Source organism: Gouania willdenowi, chromosome 19 (genome assembly GCF_900634775.1).
Source record: "Gouania willdenowi chromosome 19, fGouWil2.1, whole genome shotgun sequence".
NCBI classification, from domain to species: domain Eukaryota; kingdom Metazoa; phylum Chordata; class Actinopteri; order Blenniiformes; family Gobiesocidae; genus Gouania; species Gouania willdenowi.
Window position 1 is genome coordinate 18,364,435 of NC_041062.1, and position 22,170 is coordinate 18,386,604.

General features: G+C 37.0%; 2 protein-coding genes across 2 annotated transcripts; both read left to right on the plus strand.

Annotated features, from left to right (window-relative positions):
• The first annotated feature begins 341 nt into the window (after positions 1-341).
• On the plus strand, positions 342-11,065 carry LOC114481376 (meiotic recombination protein DMC1/LIM15 homolog). The gene is made up of 14 exons (XM_028476167.1): positions 342-498; positions 714-779; positions 2,359-2,403; positions 2,490-2,636; positions 4,184-4,266; positions 5,839-5,891; positions 5,985-6,026; positions 6,112-6,184; positions 7,352-7,443; positions 7,534-7,607; positions 7,688-7,802; positions 8,355-8,415; positions 8,525-8,641; positions 10,899-11,065. Exons 2-14 carry the CDS (start codon positions 717-719, stop codon positions 10,966-10,968), a joined length of 1,035 nt encoding a protein of 344 aa, XP_028331968.1. The 5' UTR covers positions 342-498; positions 714-716; the 3' UTR covers positions 10,969-11,065.
• Positions 11,066-12,136: 1,071 nt separating this feature from the next.
• LOC114481912 (forkhead box protein J1-B-like) lies at positions 12,137-15,570 on the plus strand. Its single transcript, XM_028476979.1, has 4 exons — positions 12,137-12,257; positions 13,626-13,831; positions 14,453-14,630; positions 14,748-15,570. The coding sequence occupies exons 2-4, from the start codon at positions 13,668-13,670 to the stop codon at positions 15,486-15,488; spliced, it is 1,083 nt and encodes a 360-aa protein (XP_028332780.1). The 5' UTR covers positions 12,137-12,257; positions 13,626-13,667; the 3' UTR covers positions 15,489-15,570.
• The last annotated feature ends 6,600 nt before the right edge of the window (positions 15,571-22,170 follow it).

The window sequence follows — 22,170 nt, forward strand, 5'->3', positions numbered from 1 at the left end:
ATGTACATAATTAAAGCTACAAACACGATGATGTTATAGTTATTTACAGGTTTTACTATTTCTGTGTTAAAAATTAATCAATACATGAAAAAAATTAGATAATTTATTAATTAAAATATCAGTTTTCTACGACAGGCTAATTAATGATGCATTTACAGTCTGCTCAGTGTTTGCCTTGAAATGTTTTGAATGACGTCACCTTCTTTTCAAAAAATAGTCTGATATACTTTCAACTACAAGTAGATTCGTCGATGAAAGTTATGTATATATTAAAACAATTTCAACGAGGTTAAAATGGTCACGGAGAATACGACATTATTAGAGTTGCGTAGGGAACTTTGTTTTCCTACTGCATTTGAACACATCAATTACACGAGTTCCCGCCGGTGATTAAGACCTTAAAGAAAGTTAGCATTAAAATAGGAACTAGAAACGTCTTAATTTGCTGCTTTATACGCCTTTTCCTTCATTTACACGGTAGTGGAATTCAACAACGCGGTGAGTTGTTCTTTTTGTTTTGTTTTTCGAGTACTTTGTTTTTGAATACGGCCTTTTAATGTGTTATTTCGTTGTATCGGGCGCGATGAGGCAGATAATGGCTAACTGGGCTAAAATGGCCTTTTGTTTTCTCCAGCTGAGCGTCTTTGCTGCTTTGTATTTGACGTTGGACAGCACTAGATATACAGTATATTAGTCCATTTGTTGTGTCACAGGTGATGAAAATGAAAGCTGCAGAAGACCAGGTTGTGGAAGATGAGTCGAGTTTTCAGGACGATGAGGTGAGTGTTACAGTCTAGGCCTCACCCATCATGACGGTGTTAATAATAGCTATGTATGACTATATTTATGTTGGACTCATCCTAAATGGGGTTTTTTTTTTTTTTCTTTGGAGAGAAAGTCATTCATAGCCATACCTGTCAAGTTTTAGATTTGAAAATAAGGGAAATTTTCTGGCGCCCGCTACCAGCGCCCCCCCCCAACCAAGCTCCAGTATCCCTTATATTTTAATCAGAATAGGAAATGTTTTAATGGCCAAGTACAGTTTTTAGGACAGTACGAGGAATTTGTCTTGGTTGGTAGTCGGTGCGCGAAACAAAAAAACAAAGAGCAAAGTAACAACCCAGCAACAATAATAATAATAATAATGATAAATACAAAGGATGAGGGATAAATAAACGATAGAGAATAAAGGATAAATAGGATATATATATATCTTTGGCTGATTCTTCATGGTGACTTACGTGGTTCCTTCCGTTGTGGGAGACGCTAAAATCTCAGTTACTAAGGTAACAGAACGTGTAACTGTGTCACATCCTGCTGCTCTTTAGGGAGCTAAACTCTTTGTCACATTTTACAAGGTATTTTCAAGAGTTCTTTGTTTTTTTCACCGGAACGTCTTCATCCATCCATCTCTTTTCTGAGTTGTTCCGGTTGTCAGCACTAATTTCGCGAGAACTGCCACCCAGGTCATTTCAGGTGACAGTTTTGGTTTTTGAAGCATTATCACTTCTATTCACAAAAAAGTAGTTAAAAAAAAAAAAAGCTTTGATTCATTGACACCAATGATGTGTTTCTATTAAACTGGGCAATATATCGAGATTCAAGATACAGCGAGATTTTTATTTTGGCAGTATGGAAAATTACAATATTGCCTATAACAAATAATTATTCATTTGTAGCTCAATTTGTATTGAAATACTCATTTAAGGGGTTGCTGCTTTCATTTCTTCTTTTATCAGAACACTCACACGTGCTGTCCCTTATAGGAGAAAATGCCAAAATGGCACATATTGTGCAGCTGTTTGTTAATAAACGTGCCTGTGTGGCATTTTACATCAGCAAATTTAACCCAGAATTGTTTTTCTTTTTTTTTTTAAATTTTTTTTAAATTTTGATACTTTAGAATTTTTGCTTATTTTTTTCCACATACAACAAAAACAGACAATTACAGAAAAAATGCCATAGACCATAGACAGTATTTACATATACTGTGTGTGTGTGATATTATAATAATGGTATTATGCTATTAGAGGCTAGGGTGTGTGTATGTATATATATATATATATATATATATATATATATATATATATATATATATATATACTCTTAAGGAAGGATGATCAATGATAGCTTCAACCTGGAACCCAGAATTGTCTTTCTGGTAAGCCTTATGAGCCTTATATATCGTGTATCACCATTTTGAGAAACAATATTGAGATTTGAGTTTTAGTCTATATTGCCTAGTACTAGTTCCTGTGGTATACTATATAGTTTTCATATTTTAACTAAACATTTTAAACAGTAAATAGTAGTAATCGTCAGCTGTAAATAAAGCTTCTTGTCCTCTGAAATCCACAGGAGTCGTTCTTTCAAGACATCGACCTCCTACAGAAACATGGAATTGTGAGTGATTTGTTGTATTAAAATAATCAGAAAATAAGACTTGGCCTTATGTTTGGTCATGGAGACACAAGATACTCTCTTTGCAGAATATGGCAGACATTAAGAAGCTGAAATCGGTGGGTATTTGTACCGTGAAGGGGATCCAGATGACCACGCGTAAAGCACTGTGTAACATCAAGGGCCTGTCTGAAGCCAAGGTGGAGAAAATCAAGGAAGCTGCTGGAAAAATGCTGGTGAGATAAGCAGCCTGTGCTGCTTTAATAGTCTGCTAAAATGAGAAAAACAAGGCCAAAACACCGAAATAAATTATTAGTCTAGCCAAATTTATGGCTATATAAATGTGTACTAACCTTACTATTAAAACATTGTAATTGTATAAATTAATTCTAACAATGGCAATGCACACAATATAAAATGCGAGATAAAATCTTTAACTCATAAATTAAATCAGGGGTTCTCAACCATGGAGTAAGGATCCATTTGTGGTCACGAGACACTGGAAGGGGGTCGCCAGATGCCTTCAAAAAACTAAGAATATGAATATGAAAAATATTTGACAAATATGAGCCAATTTTTGCTTATTTTTACCCTTTTTCTGCAAATACAGCAAACTTGTCATATTTATATTTTTTCTCCTTTTAATGCATTTTTGCTACATTACTCCCATTTCTGCCACTTCTCCAACTAATTTCAATGCATTTCTGCACATTTTTCCACTTTAAAGACATTGTCAGCACTTATAAACCCTTTATACCACTTTTCCCACCTAATGTCACATATGTTGACCCATTAGTGTCACTTTTAACCTCTTTTCATCATATTTCATGCTTATTTTTGTCTATTTAACCACATTCATATCTTATCTCATGCAATTATTTGCCAGTTTAAATTAATTGTTCATATTAATTGTTCCAATATTGACACTTTGAACCCTTTTTAATCTATCTATAAAGCAAGGAATCTCTGTCTCTGTGTGTGTGTGTCTGTTCCTCAAATATCTTAGCAAATCAGGCTCAGATTGACCTGAGACTTTCAACATGGCCGCTGCTTGGTTCAAGGGTGTGTAACGTCCGATTTGTTTGGACTGCAGTGATACCGTTAATGACTTATTCCATAAAATTGTCTTAAACGCAGGATGCCGAACAGCTCAATGTTGACAGGTAGTCATGGTAACTCAGGATAATTTGTTAACTACGTACACAAAGGGCTTTTAAAAACAACTAAAGTGGGTGTAATATCCTAAAAAAAAACACCCCATAAATATTGACTTGCAGGTGTCCTCAGTGAGCAACGTTTGTAACTATGGTGAGTAATAATAATAATTTAAAAAATGTGTATGTGTGTAATTCAGAATTAATTTTGCATTTAATAATTTAATTTTATTAATAAAAATGCATTTGATTTTATATAGCGTTTTTCATGGACACTCAAAGCGCTTTACATTGATGTGCATTATTCTTATTTTCATCACTTTTTCTTGCCATATTTTTGCTTCTTTTAATGTTTTTTTGCTATATTATTCCCATTTCTAGCATGTCTCCATCTAATTTCAATGCCTTTTCTTCACATTTTTTCCACTTTTAAGACATTTGTAACACTTATAAACCTATTTATATACGTCTGCTCCATGTTTCCAGTCACGCGCTGACCGATGTGTTTTCTTTCATCATTAGATCTTGTTTCGGTGAATACAAGTGTTTTGGCTGAAACTTTTTGGTGCATCACTAGAACAAACTGATTGCCTAAAGTTACATGATCAATGACTTTCTTTTCATTGTAGAATGTTGGTTTCCAGACCGCCTTCGAGTACAGTGCAAAGAGGAAGCAGGTTTTTCACGTCACAACCGGCAGCCAGGAGTTTGAGTTAAGATTTAATTAGTAATTTTTTATTAAAATATCGAATATCACAACTTGTTGTTTATTATTGTGTTAAAGCTTATTATTTTGAATTAGTTGTCAGTTATTAGGGTTTGTTGATGTATTGTTTGGGTGAGGACTGACTTTTTCTAATCACTTTGATTTTTCTACTAATTAAAAGTTTGAAGAAAAAAAAATGTGAGGAATCCAAAATAGCAGCTGTACCAAAGTAATAACATTAGTTGTGTGGACTCGAGTCACATGACTTGGACTCGACTTGGTCATAGAGTTGATGACTTTAGACTCGACTTGACAAAATCACAAAGGACTTAACTCGGCTTAGACTTGAAAACAAACGACTTGTGACTTAACTCGGACTTGAGCTTAATGACTCGGGAAGACTTGACTTCCTACCCTTCCATGACAAAATATTTTATAAATTTCTTAATAATATGCAATCATTAATGAACAGATTTTGATTGACAGGTCCATCTTTAAACAAACTGACAGCCAATCAGGAAGCAGCTGAAAACATCAAGCTGGACTGAGACGTGGGCTTTACCAGCAGAAAAAAATATTCAAATCGTGATATCCTTTAGATTTATAGATTAAACAGTGATTAATAATTTATTTTTGGAAAAAATTATACCTTGTTCTACTTCCTAGTATGATTATTGTTTCATAACAGAGGAACTGTAAATATTTTAAAAGCTAAAAAGTTGCTGGATTGATATGTTTATAAAAGCATTATATCACTATTATTTGACATATATGTACTCTGTTAAAGTATTTAATTGTTTATCAGTTGAATAAACTTGCTGTGGTACATTATGGACTCATGACTTGAAGGGCTTTGACTGGAGACTTTAGTGACAAGAAGCAGTGACTTGCAGGGTTGGGGTCAGTTACATTTTTCTGTTACAATTACATTTTCAATTATCCTTGTTAAGTTACAATTCAATTATGATTATTGCGACCATCATTTTTTCCAATTACAATTAAATCAATTATTTTTTATCCTCAGAGAGTTGATTAAAATTACATTCTCAATTACTAAAGTTCACTTACAATTAATCGCAATTACTGAGCCTGATATACTGTGTAACCAAATAAAAGTTAACCTTCCTCTTATGATACTGGGTCCTAAATCAGCTGTAAAACTAATATCTATCATCTAATATTTTTTCTATCTATTGTTTACCTTGTTAGGCTTCCTAATCAATGAAAATATAAGTTTCAATATATTTGCTGTGGGCGTCTGAGACTTTTTTGTGCCAGTATACTCCTTTATTTACATTTTTTTAAATGTGAAAATGTAGGAAAGCTTGATATGAAACATATTTTAATAATTGTTTACTACAGATGTGTAGAACTGTAACATGATTCCACAGTTTTGTGTTCAATTTAAATTTTTTGATACAATTTTCATGGCAATTACAAAGACATTTATCTAAACTCATTTACAAATTACTTATGATTAGGACAGTAAAATAAACTACAATTAAATTACATCATAATTGTAATTAACACAATGCAACTCTCTTAAAATGTGTTCTTTTGTTTGTTTTACCCATCCAGCAAATTACTGGGGGGCGGAATGGAGAGCATGGCGATAACAGAGGCGTTTGGAGGTTGGATAATGCTTCTTTGATGGGATTGTAACTGTGATGCTCAATGAACTGATCCAGTGTGTTTAAAGCTCTCTGTGATACCTTATCATTCAGAGTTTCGCACAGGGAAGACACAACTGTCTCACACACTTTGTGGTGAGTGAGGAGCTTCTTTGTTAGTTAAGCTTTGAAAAAAAAAAAAAACCTTTAAATTAAATATTGTAAATACTTTTTGGTTTAGTAACTGCTCAGCTGCCAGGAGAGGACGGCTACTTGGGTGGAAAAGTCATCTTCATCGACACAGAGAACACCTTGTATCCTATTTTAAATCAATCAAAGAGAATAGTTGTTGGTGTGTATTTCGTGTTTGATTGAGTATACAATACAATTAAAAGCAGTATTATTAACCTCTAGTCCACTGGTTCTCAACCTTGGAGTCTTGAGACACTGGGCGGGGGTCACCATATGCCTTCAAGAAACTAAGAATATTTATTCAACAATTTGAGCCCATTTTTTCTTATTTTTACCCTTTTTTTGCAACTACACCAAACTTGCCATATTTGAACCAACTTTATCACTTTTTCTTGCCATATTTTTGCTCCGTTTAATGCATTTTTGCTACATTACTCCTATTCCTTTAATGCACACTTTTCCACTTTCAAGACATTTTCAGCACTTATAAATCCTTCCCACCTAATGTCGCATATGTTGACCCATTATTGTCACTTTTAACCTCTTTTCACCACATTTCATGCTTATTTTCGCCAATTTAACCACATTCACACTATGTCATGCCCATTATTTGCCAGTTTAAACAAAGTGTCTGCCACTTTTAAGCCAATATCGACACTTTGAACCCTTTTTACCACTTTTTGTGTCCGTTTTTGGCCAAATTTGAAACTTTTAATCAATTTCCATCCGTCCATTTTCAGAACCGCTTGTTCCTGTTTTTCTGGCTCATGGGGTTCTGCTGGTGCCCACACTGGGCTTAAGGCAGGGGTACACCCTGGACAGAGCGCCAGTCCATCACAGATTTTAAAAATCAATTTCTGTGGTTTTTAAAATCCCATTTCACCATCTTTTTTCACCACTTTTAACCCACTTTATTTCTGATTTAAACAAGGATTTACATGTTTAAGATGACTATGTACTATGGCACAAATAATAATAAACTTCCTGGACACCAGTGGATATTATTCAGATGAATAAATAAATGTGGTTATCACAGATTCATCGAACAATGGACCATCATTTAGCAGATTTAATGGATGTGCCCCAAAGAGCTCTCCTTTACCCCCCCTTATAGATGGCCCTGTCTACACATGACTGTTCTTCAATGTTCATGTCTGTGTTAAACCACCATCAGGTATAGTGGGGGCCCCGGGTTTCTGGAACCTATATTTTGGGGGTCATGGGCTGAAAAGGTTGAGAACCACTGCTCTAGTCTGTGATTTATCGACCTTGACGTGTTCCTGTTCCAGTCGTCCTGACAGACTGAGAGAAGTTGCTGACAGGTTCAATGTGGACTACGACGCTGTGCTGGACAATGTGCTTTATGCACGTGCCTATACTAGTAGGAGCTTGTAGAAGTGTATTTACACTAGTGCTAATATTTGACAGTCAAACATTGCTCAGATTGGTTGAAATGTGGCTCTGATCTCAGGTGAACACCAGATGGAGTTGCTGGACTTTGTGGCAGCCAGGTTTCATGAAGAAGGAGGAGTTTTTAAACTGCTGGTGAGTTCTTAAAAGTGAAGGTATTTGTGCGCTCTCACCTCTGACCTTTGCCTCTTTCTTTTTGTCCTCCTCTTGTTTAGATTATTGACTCCATCATGGCTTTGTTCAGAGTTGACTTCTCTGGTCGAGGAGAGTTGGCTGAACGGCAGCAGAAACTTGCTCAGATGCTGTCGAGGCTGCAGAAGATTTCTGAAGGTTTTGATCTAAAATGTGCCTTTGTGTGTGTGTGTGTATATACATATATATATATATAATAATGTATAATACAGGGTACCCGCAGATCCTTAAAAAGTCTTAAAAGGCATTAAATTCATGAATCTAAAAATAAGGCCTTAATTGTAATTAAAATGTTTTAAACAGTGGGACTCTGCGCGTCATGCTTGTAGCAACTTTTAACAAAATGGGGAAATGTAAATTTCATTAAAATGACCTGTCAAACAAAGATTTTTCTAAAAAAAATTTTTTGTATTTTTGTTTTATAGATTTCATCTTGTGTGTTTTGAAAGGTGATTTAGATTACTTTAGTTTAATTGTTTTAGTTTTTTGTGTGTGTGAGTAAATCAGAGATTTTATTCCCTACCTCGTTGTTGTGCTTCGTGCATTTTATTTTTTGTTTAAATTATGTATATATATATATATATATATATATATATATATATATATATACACAGTATATATATAATTCAGTATCTTCCTAAATTAATTCACCCTCATGTTTAATCTTGTGGTTGTGTTTTATTCCCTCAGAGTACAACGTGGCTGTGTTTGTGACAAACCAGATGACTGCTGATCCTGGAGCAGGAATGACGTACTGCAAAAAAATCATCTCTTTGAACTAATTTTGTGTTAAAAAATAAAATAAATCTAATTTACAAGTATTGTGCCATATGATTTATTGTTTTAATCCATCATCTCAGCTTTCAGGCAGATCCAAAGAAGCCCATTGGTGGTCACATCCTGGCCCACGCCTCCACCACACGGATCAGCTTGAGAAAGGGTCGCGGGGAGACGAGAATTGCAAAGATATTTGACAGGTACATAATAATGGAGTTTCTTCTTCCCTAAATGATGTTGTATTTTACCTGGAGACAGATGTGTATTTATTTATCAAATTGAAAAAAGTGCTACATAAATCTAAGCCGTTATTATTATCATTCCTGTTTGTAAACTGCAATTTGGAACACTTCTATGTTCGCTAGGCTCTTTTTTTTCTCCTTTTTTCCCACAATGCTTAATATAAATTAACATTTAGGAAAACTACATTAAACCAAGGCTGCGTCCGAATAGTCCCTACTATCTCCTTTCCTATCCACTTTGCCATAACCCCGTGGATGACAGCACAGGGTACGACCGGAATCACGCAGTGTCTGTTTCATGTCATTTCTAATTTAATATGTCTTACATATAATAATATATATGGGTTTTAGATTATTTATTTAAAGTTGTTTAAGACATATTATTGCATTGATAACTTACATGATCTCCGTTACTTGTCGGTCATCGTGAGTTTCCGGAAGCGCTCTGTTGTGCATGTCCCTTTAAATGTTGTCGCCACAAGGAATTGGGGGTCAGCATTATCTCGTCTCCATACATCAGTGTTTCCTAGGCTAAAGGAGGTAAAAAAGGAAGCATTGAGCCTCTTTTCTTGAGCTTAAAGAGAACTTGGACGCTCTTTATCATGGTCGCCATTTAAACACTTCCGGGGTGAAGGTACAGTGGATAGGAAAGGAGATAGGAGGGAGTATTCGGACGCAGCCCAAATCTGTTTATCTGTTTATTTTGATCTCCATTAGCTTTGGCTAGAGCCATTGCTACTTCTCCTGGATTCCACACCCAATACAATTGTCTTATTAGTGCAGTATACAATTACATATAACACATCACACAACAAAGCAAACAAACAACTAAAACTATTTACAAAACAAAACATACAACATTGATACAGTCAGACCTTGTTCCAATTAACAATTGGATGATTGTTTATATAGCAATATACATTTACAGTTATATATCAATATACACATTCATTTATAGATCACATAAAACTTACCCTAATTAATTTTATTCATTAGCTTTCATAAATGTTCCTTCAGTAGTTTTTTTTTTTTTTTAATCTAAATTTGTTATTTTCGTGACTAATTTGTCTTGGAAGTTCATACCATGGCCCTGTACATCACAATACTTTTCATCTTATTAGTCTTTGCTTTACGTAGAGTCAGTGAATCGACTTTCCGTAACATGCCTTGTTTTATATACGTGTGGCTGTTGAGTTGCAGTGTTTTTTTCTAATAAAAACAAGTAATGAGGCAATAATTCTGTCCCTTACCTTTAAGACATTTATGCCTGTGATTTACACTGGTTTGGTTTGGACAACGCAGTAGACATCGTGCTGCCTTAAGGTGCGTTCACACCGAACGCGACTGAAGTGACATTACGATTACAGCGATTACATTACATTAAAATCAATATGAATGATGCGTCCTCAAGTTATCCTCCCTCAAGCAACATGACTTGTGTGATTTGAGTGACTAGGTCGAGCGCGACCTAGTCACTCATAGTTGAAAAATCTGAACTTTTTAAGCGACTACAAGCGACAACTCCCCAGTCCTTCACTGTCTGTGGAGCAGAGGCTGCAGCACCTCCCTGCCTCCTCCTGCTTCAGTGCAGAATGCTGCAGCGGAGGCTGTACAACTTCCTCAATTTATCTGGGCTAAATTAAAGCGGTAACTTCTTGAAAATCACAGTAACGACTGATCATCGCACATTCTGAGTGAACTCATCCTTTAATATCTCCTTAAGTTGATCATTTGAACCGTAAAAGCAAAGCAAGAAGGAAAAGAAGTGATCAACCCCCTCTCTCTTTCTCTCTACCCTGTCACCGGCTCAACACACACCTGGCACACACACGCACTGTGCCCTGGTGGTCGGGTCACTGGAGCGATGAAGTAAATGACTCATCAGGGGCAATTTGTGATTGCAATTGCGTTCGGTGTGAACGCGCCTTGATTCTGCGCAATTTAGCAGTTTGTGTATGTGTGTTTAGACCAAGTTGATTCACTATCATATATTATTTGGTTTCATGTACTTGTTCTACAACCACACCATTTATATGTAATTTCAGTTTTTTGGTTCCTTCAGTAACACATTATTTGTTCCAAACACAATGCTATTTGTGTTTGGTGTGTGTGTGTGTGTGTGTGTGTGTGTGTGTGTGTGTGTGTGTGTGTGTGTGTGTGTGTGTGTGTGTGTGTGTGTGTGTGTGTGTGTGTGTGTGTGTGTGTGTGTGAATAGTCCCAACATGCCAGAAAACGAAGCCACCTTTGCCATCACGGGAGGAGGAGTCACTGATGCCAAAGAGTGACAAAGCTTCCAGTATCATCTTAATGTTCTACGCTCACCTATTTAATGTGTTTGTTGTTATTTATTGAGTTTCTGTACTGAAGTGATTCATTCTACGGTGGTCATTGTAATACAATGCTGTGTTTTAAAATATTAAAGTATATTAAAACAAATGTGTTGTTAATTTTACAGTTAAATTCTGACAATAACACTAAATTAGAATATGTTTGTAATTGTTATATTGGTAACACTTTATAATAACCATCTATAAAGAGTAATTAATGGTAAATAGATAATTAATTAACCTTTAGTTAATAGTTATAGTTAATGTCTTAATTATTTGTAATGCTATAATTGATGTCATATTAACAGTTTATTGATGCACACATTTCATACACTTTATAAAGTGTTCGTTAATGATTAACAGGATTAGTAAACCTTGATTATGGTTCATAAACATTGCAGAGACACGTGGACCAGATATTTGTTTATGGCTTATAAATGTTTTATAAAGTAGTATTATTTGGTTAAATATTATAAAATTAGAACTGTAGATTATAATCCTTTACTAATGCTTTATAAAGCATCTATAGGCATGTTTTAGATAGATAATTAATACTTTAACTCTACAATCATTATCTGGATGGTTATTATAAAGATGTTTATAATACTTTGTAAATGGTTATTAAACACTGTGTAGAGCATCATAAACATTAGTTGGATGGTCATTATAAAGTTGAATTGATGTTTATAAAATTTTAACAATTGCTTCATACATGCTTTATAAACTATTTAAATATATGTTAATGAATATTACAAAGTTGCGACTAATTATTGTAATATTTATAACTAATGAATTATTAACTAACCCTAACCCAGATAACCTGGTTATGATAGAGTGGAACAAATGGTGAATTAGTTTATTGCAAGTCTTGCCTTTATTCATTCATTTTTAGCAACACTGCTAATGACTTCCACAGATTCAAGATTTTTTTACCCCCAAAAAACTTTTTTTAAGCTAAAAGTGCTACATTAGCCCCGCTCAGAATCATGCATTATTTTGAATTTCCCACGAGTGACAGTTGAGCCAAAACCAGGCGGTATCGCTTTAAATGCAGCTCATTGTTTACAGGTAGTCATGGTAACGCATGGTAAAAGTTGAAAGACTAAAAGATTCTACCGCAGTGTGAGTTCTACAGCTGGACCTACAACAGTGAAAGCACTAAAGACTCTCAGATACGACTAAAGGAGGTCTAATATCATTAAAACCAGTCCGTAAACATTGACCAGCAGAGGTCAGCAGTGACCAAGGTTTGTAACCAAAGCTTTTTAGTCATATTGTCAACTTTAATGATTAATTAGTGATATTCCTGAATCACGTTAGTAAAAACCGCTGGATTTGTAATATTGTAAATATGGCTATGTATTCAGATAAATTCCTGAATCTAGTAAAAATTAAAATACTGTTTGTTTTATAATATTGACATATTAGTTATAATCCAGTGTGTTAAAGTTTTTAGATTTAGATACAAATGTATCATTTAGATTTAACTTTACATTTAGATTTAACTTTACATTTAGATTCAACATTTATATTAAGATTCAACATTTACAATTAGATTTATTTTTCATGTGTACATATTTTTTTTTAGCAATGATAGAACATGCTGTTTTTCATGAATTTGTCTCTCAAATGAAAGAAAAAATGAACTAAATGTGAGGAAAGTGAGCTAAATGTTTAAAATATGTCGGCTATGAAACAGTGACCAAGTTTCTTTGCTACCGGACTCAAAACGCCCTCACTTTCTTCTTCTTGTGTACACTAGTGCCCCATTTTTCAAATGACTACTCCTCCGTTAGTTCTTGTTAGATCGAGATGCAGTTTGGTATGAAAACTTTATGAATGACTATGATGAGACGCTCACCGCCCTTTTTCTTTAAATGGGGCCCGGGGGCCCACCCCCCATTTCCAGTAATTTCAAAATGTATGGGAACATATTAGTGTGATATATCATTTCAAAGGTATTTCAGTGTAGATTATGATTATGCCTCGCATAATTCAATTAGGGGCCCACTCCCCTTTTTTTCGGTAATTTCCATTAAAGTCGTTTTCTCATTTATTTGTGAGTCAAATAATGCGACAGTTGGTGGTACCAAATCATTGACACATATCAATATATGAATGGGGCTTATTACTCCGTATGTGCCACGGGGGCACAAGGGGGCCCCACTTTTTTAAAATGACTACTCCTCCATTAATGCTCGTTGAATCGGGCTGTAATTTCACATGGATATTCTATGAGCGGATGTCAACAGCCTCTAGGAGACCTTTTTGAACCAGTAATTTCTAAACTTATTGGAACATAGTCATGTGATATATTGTTTCAAAGGCAATTCAACGTAGATTACTATTTCACGTCACACAATTTCATTTGTTTTACTCAGTGGAACCGAGTCATTTAACTGAATTCTTGGGAACGTGGGACGTGCTATTTGGCGCGGGTCGCGGACCCGGCCATAGTTCAGTAGAACTTGTTACATTAATCACCACATAAAACTGACTAAAGACTAATGTGTTCTGACCTCATTGTTCTGGTTAAGAACCAAGCTGCAGCAAACTGCTATTTTTCTATGTGTTTTTTATTGTTGATTTTTCCACTCTTTCATTTTTCATGCCAGTTTGAACATCTTCAGTCACAAACCAAGATAACGGTCTCGACAATGCCTAAAGCTAAAAGGTTTAAGGCAAACAGGGTGGAGATGTACCCAAAGGATCAGGTCCAGGGGTCCAAATCTACACCCCTTGATGACAGCCTGACCAGCCTCGACTGGCTACAGAACTATTCCATCCAGACCTCAGACCCACATCGGCCCAGCGTCCCCGAGTGAGTTTACATAACTGACTTTGTAATTGTAATTGCCATAGAAATTCTATAAAAATTGTCAATTATATTTTAACGCAAAACTGGGGATTTATGTTACAGTTCTATGTTCAGCTCTACACATAGTTAATTATTAAAATAATTAATAATTTCATTTCAAGCTTTCTCAGATTTTATCATTTGAAAAAAAATGAAACAGGGGACATACTGACAAAAAAAGGCTCAAGTGGCCACACCAAAAATATTAAAACATGTATTTTCATTGATGAGGAAGTTTAACAAAATAACCAATAGATATGAAATTAATTAAATATTTGTTTTTATTGTATTTTACAGCAGATTTAGGACCAGTTTTCATAAGAGATGCTAACAGAAAGCTAACACAAGAGGAAGGTTAACTTTTATTAGGTTATTTATAACAGTCTCAGTAATTGTGATTAATTGTAATTGAACTTTAGTAATTGAATATGTAATTGCAATTGACTTTCTGAGATTAAAAAAATAATTGCAATTTAATTGTAATTGGAAAAAATGCTGGTCACTGTAATTGTAATTTCATTGTAATTGAATACGGGTAATTGAAAACAGAATTCTAACTGAAAAATGTAATTGACCCCAACCCAGGTACCCTCTGGAGGTGGACTACAAGACCAACCCCAAAGCCAAACCACCTCATTCCCACGCTTCTCTCATCTACAAGGCCATCCAGGCCAGCGGACAATCCAAAGTCACTTTGTCCACCATCTATGAGTGGATAGAAGAGAATTTCTGCTACTACAGACACGCAAAGCCCACCTGGCAGGTAACTGACACCCACTTTTATTATTTATGAGTGACCATCTCCCTTCATGTCTCATTTACTCATATTTGCTCAATGGCTTTGTAATAAAATCTTGCTTTTATTGTGTCTTTGTTACAGAACTCTATTCGTCACACTTTGACCTTCAACAAGTGCTTCAAAAAGGTTCCTCGACAGAAAGGTGAGCCCGGCAAGGGAGGGTTCTGGCAAATCGACCCAGAGCATTCAGACATGTTTGACAACGGGATCCTCAGACGTAGGAAACTGCCAGAGAACCATTACAGAACGCTGCTAAGGAACAAACTTTTTCAGAGTTATCAGGGCACTACAAGCACTTCTGTTCATGGAGTTGTGCGTCCTGAACAGAAGCCCCTGTCATCTACAGAAAACAGAGAGACCACGAGGTCTACAGGGACACCACTTGATTATGACATTGTAGCAGCAGCTTGTAAAGACATTATTGGTGGGGATTGTAGCACCTGGAAGGATTTGGAAAGCACCGCTGCTGTTGGGGTTCTGGAACCAACAGGAGAGCAGGCAAGGTGGTGGGAAGGAGGAGGAGATGTGATGAACCACTACCTGTCCTACGGCTACATGGACATGTGCACCACCACCATGGAAGGCACAGGAAACCAAGCAGAGCTCCAAATGCCTCTGGAGGATCTCCATCAGCATCAGGACCAACAGGATTTGGTGCATCTGGATGAGTCCTCGGTGAAATTATCTGAGCAGCCATGTGTGGAGGTCACAGTGGTGACAGAGAACGTACCTCCAACCCTGGATCAAGGCTTTGGTGTGAGTGAGGGCGTCTTCACAGCTACCTGTGACCTTCCACCACCAACAACACTGACTGTCCTATAATCCTCCTATATAATACAATCCTCCTCAGAATACGTGTAATATGAATATATTGTAGCACTCAGCATCCCACTCACTCATAACCCAATCCCATTGCCATGACAGTCATGACAATAACATCTTTTTTGATCTTCAATAAATATGTTGTTTCATTATTTTCATTTGTCTTTTGATATTAATTTTTGTGAACTTTGTTTATATTTAGTTATCCTCATTTATATTGAATGTGTGCTAAATAAATACATGACATTTCTTCCATAACCTGCTTTGCTCCCTGGGACTGTAAATATTTTTTTTACTCTTTCACTGAAAATCAAGGATGATGACATCACACCAACACAGCTCACCCTAAAAAATGACACAATGAAGGACAGGCTGAAGACACAGTCTTTCTTATTCCTTTGATTATTGTATTTAAAGCTAATGTTTTCTGAAATGTGGGATTAAATAACACATTATTACTGAATGGTAATAATCAACGAAAGGAAAACTTTACGTCTGAATATATTGGCTTAAATATATAATAGTGATGTGGCAGTCAAAATTCAAATGAGATATTTCATTTCGAAGCTATAATACTTAGTTAGAGGTAAATGTAATGGATTACAAGTACTCACGTTACTGTAATTGAGAAGCTTTTATGGGGATATGAGTATATTTCTAAATCAGTAATTTGACTTGTACTTAGGTATGTTTTTAAAAAAAGTAATTTGTTACCTTTCTGACAACTATTACTTAGTAATTTTTAATTTTTTGTTTTAAAATGATCAATGGACATTGTGAAACTACAAAAAAAGTAAATCACCCGACAACAATCAAATGCATCACATCATAGCCGACCAATCAAATTAAAGGTAATGCACGGAACCAAAACAGCTTTGAATGCTGGTTATTTTCTTCAGTTTTAGAGATAATAAATGTAGTTATACTTATAGCCTGAGATTTTTTTTTTTATTATTATTATGAATTGAATTCATTTGGGTTATTCAAGTTAACAAATAATTGTACATTTTGGCAGAACATTTTTTTTTATACAGGTGCCTTTGTGGAAAAATAAATGACGTTCCAATTGTGCAAGATTTCATCTCTTCCTTTTTATTTTAAGTTTATACATGAGATGTTTACTGGATGCAAGGGAACCGTAGCAAGATTTGTTACGGATCAGGTTCGTGAAAGGATAGGACACTGAGTACCTCACATAACATGGTCTAATTTGTGTTTTGCAAGAGAAATACTAGTCTTCAGTACTCAAGTAAAAGTGTGCTGCCCCTTGTGGGAAGAGTTATTTACGTTTTGAGTTTCTTGTGTTTTGTCCACACAGGGCTACCATAGTTCTTGTGTTTTTGCCCACATAGAGCTTCCGTAGTTCAGTCATGCTCCTAACATTCTCACATCAAGTCACACTTCACAGTGTTTAAGCCTGTAACATCCCATTTTGGCTCTACAAATATATCTGTCTGTAAGTATTTGAATGATAGTAATCTTAGCCTCTATTAGATACCAACATTAGTCATTTTAAGAAATGACTAATGAAATTTTAAGAAAATATTCGGCGCTAATACCGTTAGCATCCCTATGGCAGTTTCCATGTAAATTAGCATTGTGCTAATCACTTGTTAACACTAACATGCCCAGAGAGGTGTCATTTGACACCTATACCTTTAAAGTCCAAGCTGGTGTCAGATGGCGGGTGTGAACAACTCAGCTTGTGACCATTGTTATGTTACTGAGGCCACTACTCCCGCCTCAGCTAGGGTGGGGGGGTGGCTGAGTAGGTTCAGGACACAAAGACCTTTTGTATTCTCCTTTGTGTTTCCCATACAGCAGCTACATAGAAGTTGCAACTTATATTTCAACTTTTGCGACAGAAAGTAGTAAGTAGTAATAGTGAGACGTCAACACAGTTTGTTTGCATTCTTGGTGAAATTTATTTATTAGAGATTTTGTGAACATTTCTGGCACTGCCACACCTCCTTTATGCATTTGCCACATGCAAACTTGTCACAATGCATACAACGCTTGGTGGCACGGTTTTTCCTGCAGCAACACTTCACCTGGCACAATGCCCTTTTCCCCACATCAGGTGTGGGTGGTTGCTGCTGAAGGTTTTGCTCATTCACCTCCTTGGCTGCCATATGAGACCGGGCAAGCTCATTTGCAAGCTCCAGCAAGAAGTCCACCCTTCTCTCCTTGACCCCAGTGCATGCCTGATAAAGCACATGTGCGTTCAGCGCTGCAATGTCAATCATGTTGTAAAACACAGCGACTGGCCAACGCCGTGTTCCTGAACGCACAGTGTACTTTCGAACCATCTGGTCCATGACGTCCACACTGCATTTCATGCTGTTGTAGTCGGTGACTGTGTTCGGCTTTTTTTTTCGAGTAACAACCCGTAAATTAGAGAGAATGTGGCGCTCCAATAAAACAGAGGAGTCACGAATACTCTGGCAAGAAAGCCATAGTAAATACATGACAGCCTTACGACATAGTCGATCTACATACTATTCCTCACTAATTGAAGAAAATAAAAATAATCCGAGGTACCTTTTCAGCACTGTAGCCAGGCTAACACAAAGTCAGAGCTCTATTGAGCCCATGATTCCTCTAGCCCTCAGCTGTGAGGACTTTATGACATTTTTTAACGATAAAATTCATAAGATTAGAGATAAAATTAGCCACTCCCTGCCTTCACCTGGGCCTGCTGTACCATTAAATGTAAATAGGCCTAACCTAAACTGTTTCACACATATAGGACTTCAGGAACTTAACTCTATTATTTCATCCTCCAAACCATCGACCTGCCTTTCAGATCCGATCCCAACTAAGCTGTTTAAAGAAGTTGTTCCCCTAGTCTGCCCATCTTTGTTGGAGACAATAAATATATCCCTATCAATAGGCTACGTGCCACAGTCCTTTAAAGTAGCTGTAATCAAACCCCTTCTCAAAAAACCTACTCTTGATTCCAGCACTTTAGCAAACTACAGGCCTATATCTAATCTTCCTTTTATTTCAAAGATTCTTGAGAAAGTTGTGGCGGCTCAGCTCTGTGAATTTCTTCAAAACAACAGCCTGTTCGAGGACTTCCAGTCAGGTTTTAGAGCTCAACACAGCACAGAGACTGCTTTAGTTAAAGTAACTAATGATCTACTCTGGGCTTCAGATGAAGGACGACTCTCAGTGCTGGTTTTATTAGATCTTAGTGCAGCTTTTGACACTATAGATCACTATATTCTACTAGAGAGATTAGAGAAATTACTTGGAATCACAGGGACTGCCCTAAACTGGTTTAAGTCCTACCTATCTGATAGGTACCAGTTTGTACACGTGAATAATAGGTCTTCTGTGTACACTAAAGTAAGCTACGGGGTTCCTCAGGGCTCTGTGCTAGGTCCAATCCTCTTCTGTATCTATATGCTCCCCCTTGGTAATGTTATGAGAAAATACTCTGTTAACTTTCATTGCTATGCTGATGATACCCAACTGTATGTATCAATGAAGCCAGGTGAGACAAATCAGCTATCTAAACTTGAGGTCTGTCTAAAGGACATTAGGGCCTGGATGGACCAAAATTTTCTTCTTCTCAACTCAGACAAGACTGAGGTCATTGTACTGGGCCCACGACACCTTAGAGAAAACTTTGCTAGCCTAACTGCCCCAGATGGCATTACTCTGGCACGAAGCATAACTGTTAGAAACCTTGGGGTTCTATTTGATCAGGACTTATCCTTCAACTCTCACATAAAACAAACTTCAAGAACTGCCTTCTTTCATCTCCGTAACATTGCTAAAATCAGATCTATCCTGTCTCAGGGCGACGCCGAAAAACTAGTCCATGCTTTTGTTACCTCTAGACTGGATTATTGTAATTCTCTTTTAGCAGGCTGCCCGAGCAAGTCGCTTAAGACACTTCAGCTGGTTCAAAATGCTGCAGCATGTGTACTGACTAAAACTAGGAGAAGAGATCACATTACTCCTGTATTAGCCTCTCTGCATTGGCTTCCCATAAAATATAGAATAGAATTCAAGATTCTTCTTCTCACTTATAAAGCCCTAAATGGACAGGCACCAGTCTATCTCAAGGAGCTTGTAGTGCCATACAATCCCCCCAGAACACTACGCTCTCAAAATGCTGGACTACTCGTTGTTCCATTTGTCTCTAAAAGTAGTATAGGAGGAAGAGCTTTCAGTTATCAGGCCCCACTTCTCTGGAACCATCTACCAACCACGGTTCGGGGGGCAGACACCCTCTCTACCTTTAAGGTTAGGCTCAAAACATTCCTCTTTGGTAAAGCTTTTAGTTAGGAACCAGCTCATAGCTCATAATTAAGATGCAATAGGCAATAGGGGGGGGGGGTCTGGCATGCTCGGTTGGAGAGAGGTTGGAGAGGGCGTTAAGAGAGAGGTCATTTAGGCTAGAGAGGGACCGGAGAGGGTCCCATTCCTCTCTCAAACACTCCCTCTATGTCTGCTTCTTCCCTTGTGTGTTTGCTCCTGTACTCCTTCTGGCTTTTGTCTTGCAGGTCCGTGGGATCCTTAGTGTGGAGTTACAGAGTCTCAGCGGCTCTGTCTCCACCCTTTCCTCTGCACACACCCAACACAGCATAACGTGGATGGCTGTTCATCATAGGAATGGGATCCACACAAGGTTTCTGCTGCTTAACAGAAGGTTTTCCTTGCCGCCATGATGAATTTATGTTGGGTGTGGGATACATATGTATGTGTATATACGTATATATGCATATGTGTGTATCCATAAAATGAAGAGTCCGTCCTTAAGACTGCTCTACTGTAAAGTGCCTTGAGATACCATTGGTTATGATTTGGCGCTATACAAATAAAGATTGATTGATTGATTCTTTTTAGATGAATCTAGAAGCTCCCCGCGAATCTTATTGACTGTGCCAAGGAGGGTGGTCTTCCGGCTGTGCAGTCGACGTGCTAGTGACAATGAAGTGAAAAAATTGTCGGTTGTAACAGTTCTTCCTTTGTCCATAAACGGTTCCATAAGCTTCATCACCACATTTTCAGACAGTCTCTCCCCAGGTGGACGACTGGGGTCTTTGCCAAGATATGGGATGATTTTGCACACATACTTGGATTTAAGGTCACATGCCTCCCAGAACTTGATACCAAACTTGTCCGGCTTCGTTGCAATGTATTGCAAGAAACAGCAGCGAGTCTTAGTTGGAAAAAGTTGCTCATCTATGGTGATGTGCCTGCCTGGGTTGTACGAAGTGATGCAGTTGGCAACAAAAGACCCCCAAACGTCAGAGATTGCAGCAAACAGTCCTTTTCACACTCGGAAATCTCGCTTTACCATAAATAGCAACAATACATTTTATTTATAAGCACTTTTCAAAAACAATAAAGGTAAATAGTGAATACTGTTAATACTGTTTTTCTTTTTCTAATTTTATTTATTGTGGTTTATTAATTGATCACAACACACATGGCTCATATTAATTTGGCCATTCTTATCCAATAATTCCATATAATGTTATTTGGATTAACAAACATCTACCTGGGAGAAACTGGTTTCTCAACACTGGCCATCATTTACACCAACCCCCAAAGTTTGTCACTGCCCAGCTGCACATTCCGATCGAATGGCTGTATTTTCACATCTCTGGTCTTTGGAGAGAGCAGACGTGTTTTCATTCGCTCCGATAACACGACCTTGGCTACAGCTGGCTACAGCTGAACAGCCTGAAAAATTGGGCCCAAGACTGAAGGAAAATGGTGAAAAAACCGCAGGGAGGCCCTTCAGAACCCAATTCGGGTTTGGAAGAGGTCAAGGAGATGATACGCAAGGGTCTACAAAACCTATCTGCCGAGATAAAGTCGTTGGAAAAGACGCTGGAAAACTCACTGGAAAACCTACAAAGTGAAGCAAAGGTACTGAAAGAAAAGAATGAAAGAAATGCTGAAGAGATAAAGTTGTTGAACGCCAGGGTTGAACAGCTGGAACAAAAGGAAAGAGAGAAAGATGTCATCATCACAGGCCTAAAGATAAAACCCAGGAGTTACGCGAGTGACGAAGAAACAAAATCGATTGAACAACAGGTCATTGACTACCTGGAGTCGAAGGACATTGTCCTGAACCCTGACTACATCAACTCCTGCCATCTCCTGCCAAAGAAAAATGATAACAGAGCTGCAAAAATAACCTTCACGAATATGAAATTCAAAGGGGAACTACTGAAGCAAGGAAGAAAGCTGAAGGAAATGAAGGTTTTTATTAATGAAAGCCTGACAAAAAAAAATGCAAGCATCGCATGGAAGGCAAGCCAAATAAAAAAAGGAGGAAAGATTCTAAAGACGTGGACAAGGAACTGCAGAATTTACATCACACCACTGGGAGAAGAGATCGGAAAACCAATCCTCATCAAAACGATGGAAGACTTGGGAAAATACGAAGGATCCACCTAAACAACAACATTACTGATGGTAATCATGGATATGGACCCAGATCTATATAAACACTGGAAACAAAACTCAGACTGTGATTATTTTACGGAGACTGAATTAAATGTGGAAACCAAGAGTAAAAAAGGTCTGTCATTTATTCATTTCAATTGCTAGGTGGTGGGGTGATTAAGGATTACATTAAATTTAAATTCAAAGTGTTTATTGTCATATGTGCAGTTAGAAACACGTTTTCCTGTACAATGAAATTACTACCTTG

Bases quoted from the DNA above. Each gene is read 5' to 3' on its own strand.
- LOC114481376 (XM_028476167.1), top strand. From the start codon at position 717: ATGAAAATGAAAGCTGCAGAAGACCAGGTTGTGGAAGATGAGTCGAGT. The intron at 2,637-4,183 runs GTGAGATAAGCA...TTTTCATTGTAG, and splicing joins AAGCTGCTGGAAAAATGCTG to AATGTTGGTTTCCAGACCGC. The intron at 6,185-7,351 runs GTATCCTATTTT...TTCCTGTTCCAG, and splicing joins ATCGACACAGAGAACACCTT to TCGTCCTGACAGACTGAGAG.
- LOC114481912 (XM_028476979.1), top strand. From the start codon at position 13,668: ATGCCTAAAGCTAAAAGGTTTAAGGCAAACAGGGTGGAGATGTACCCA. The intron at 13,832-14,452 runs GTGAGTTTACAT...ACCCCAACCCAG, and splicing joins CATCGGCCCAGCGTCCCCGA to GTACCCTCTGGAGGTGGACT. The intron at 14,631-14,747 runs GTAACTGACACC...TCTTTGTTACAG, and splicing joins ACGCAAAGCCCACCTGGCAG to AACTCTATTCGTCACACTTT.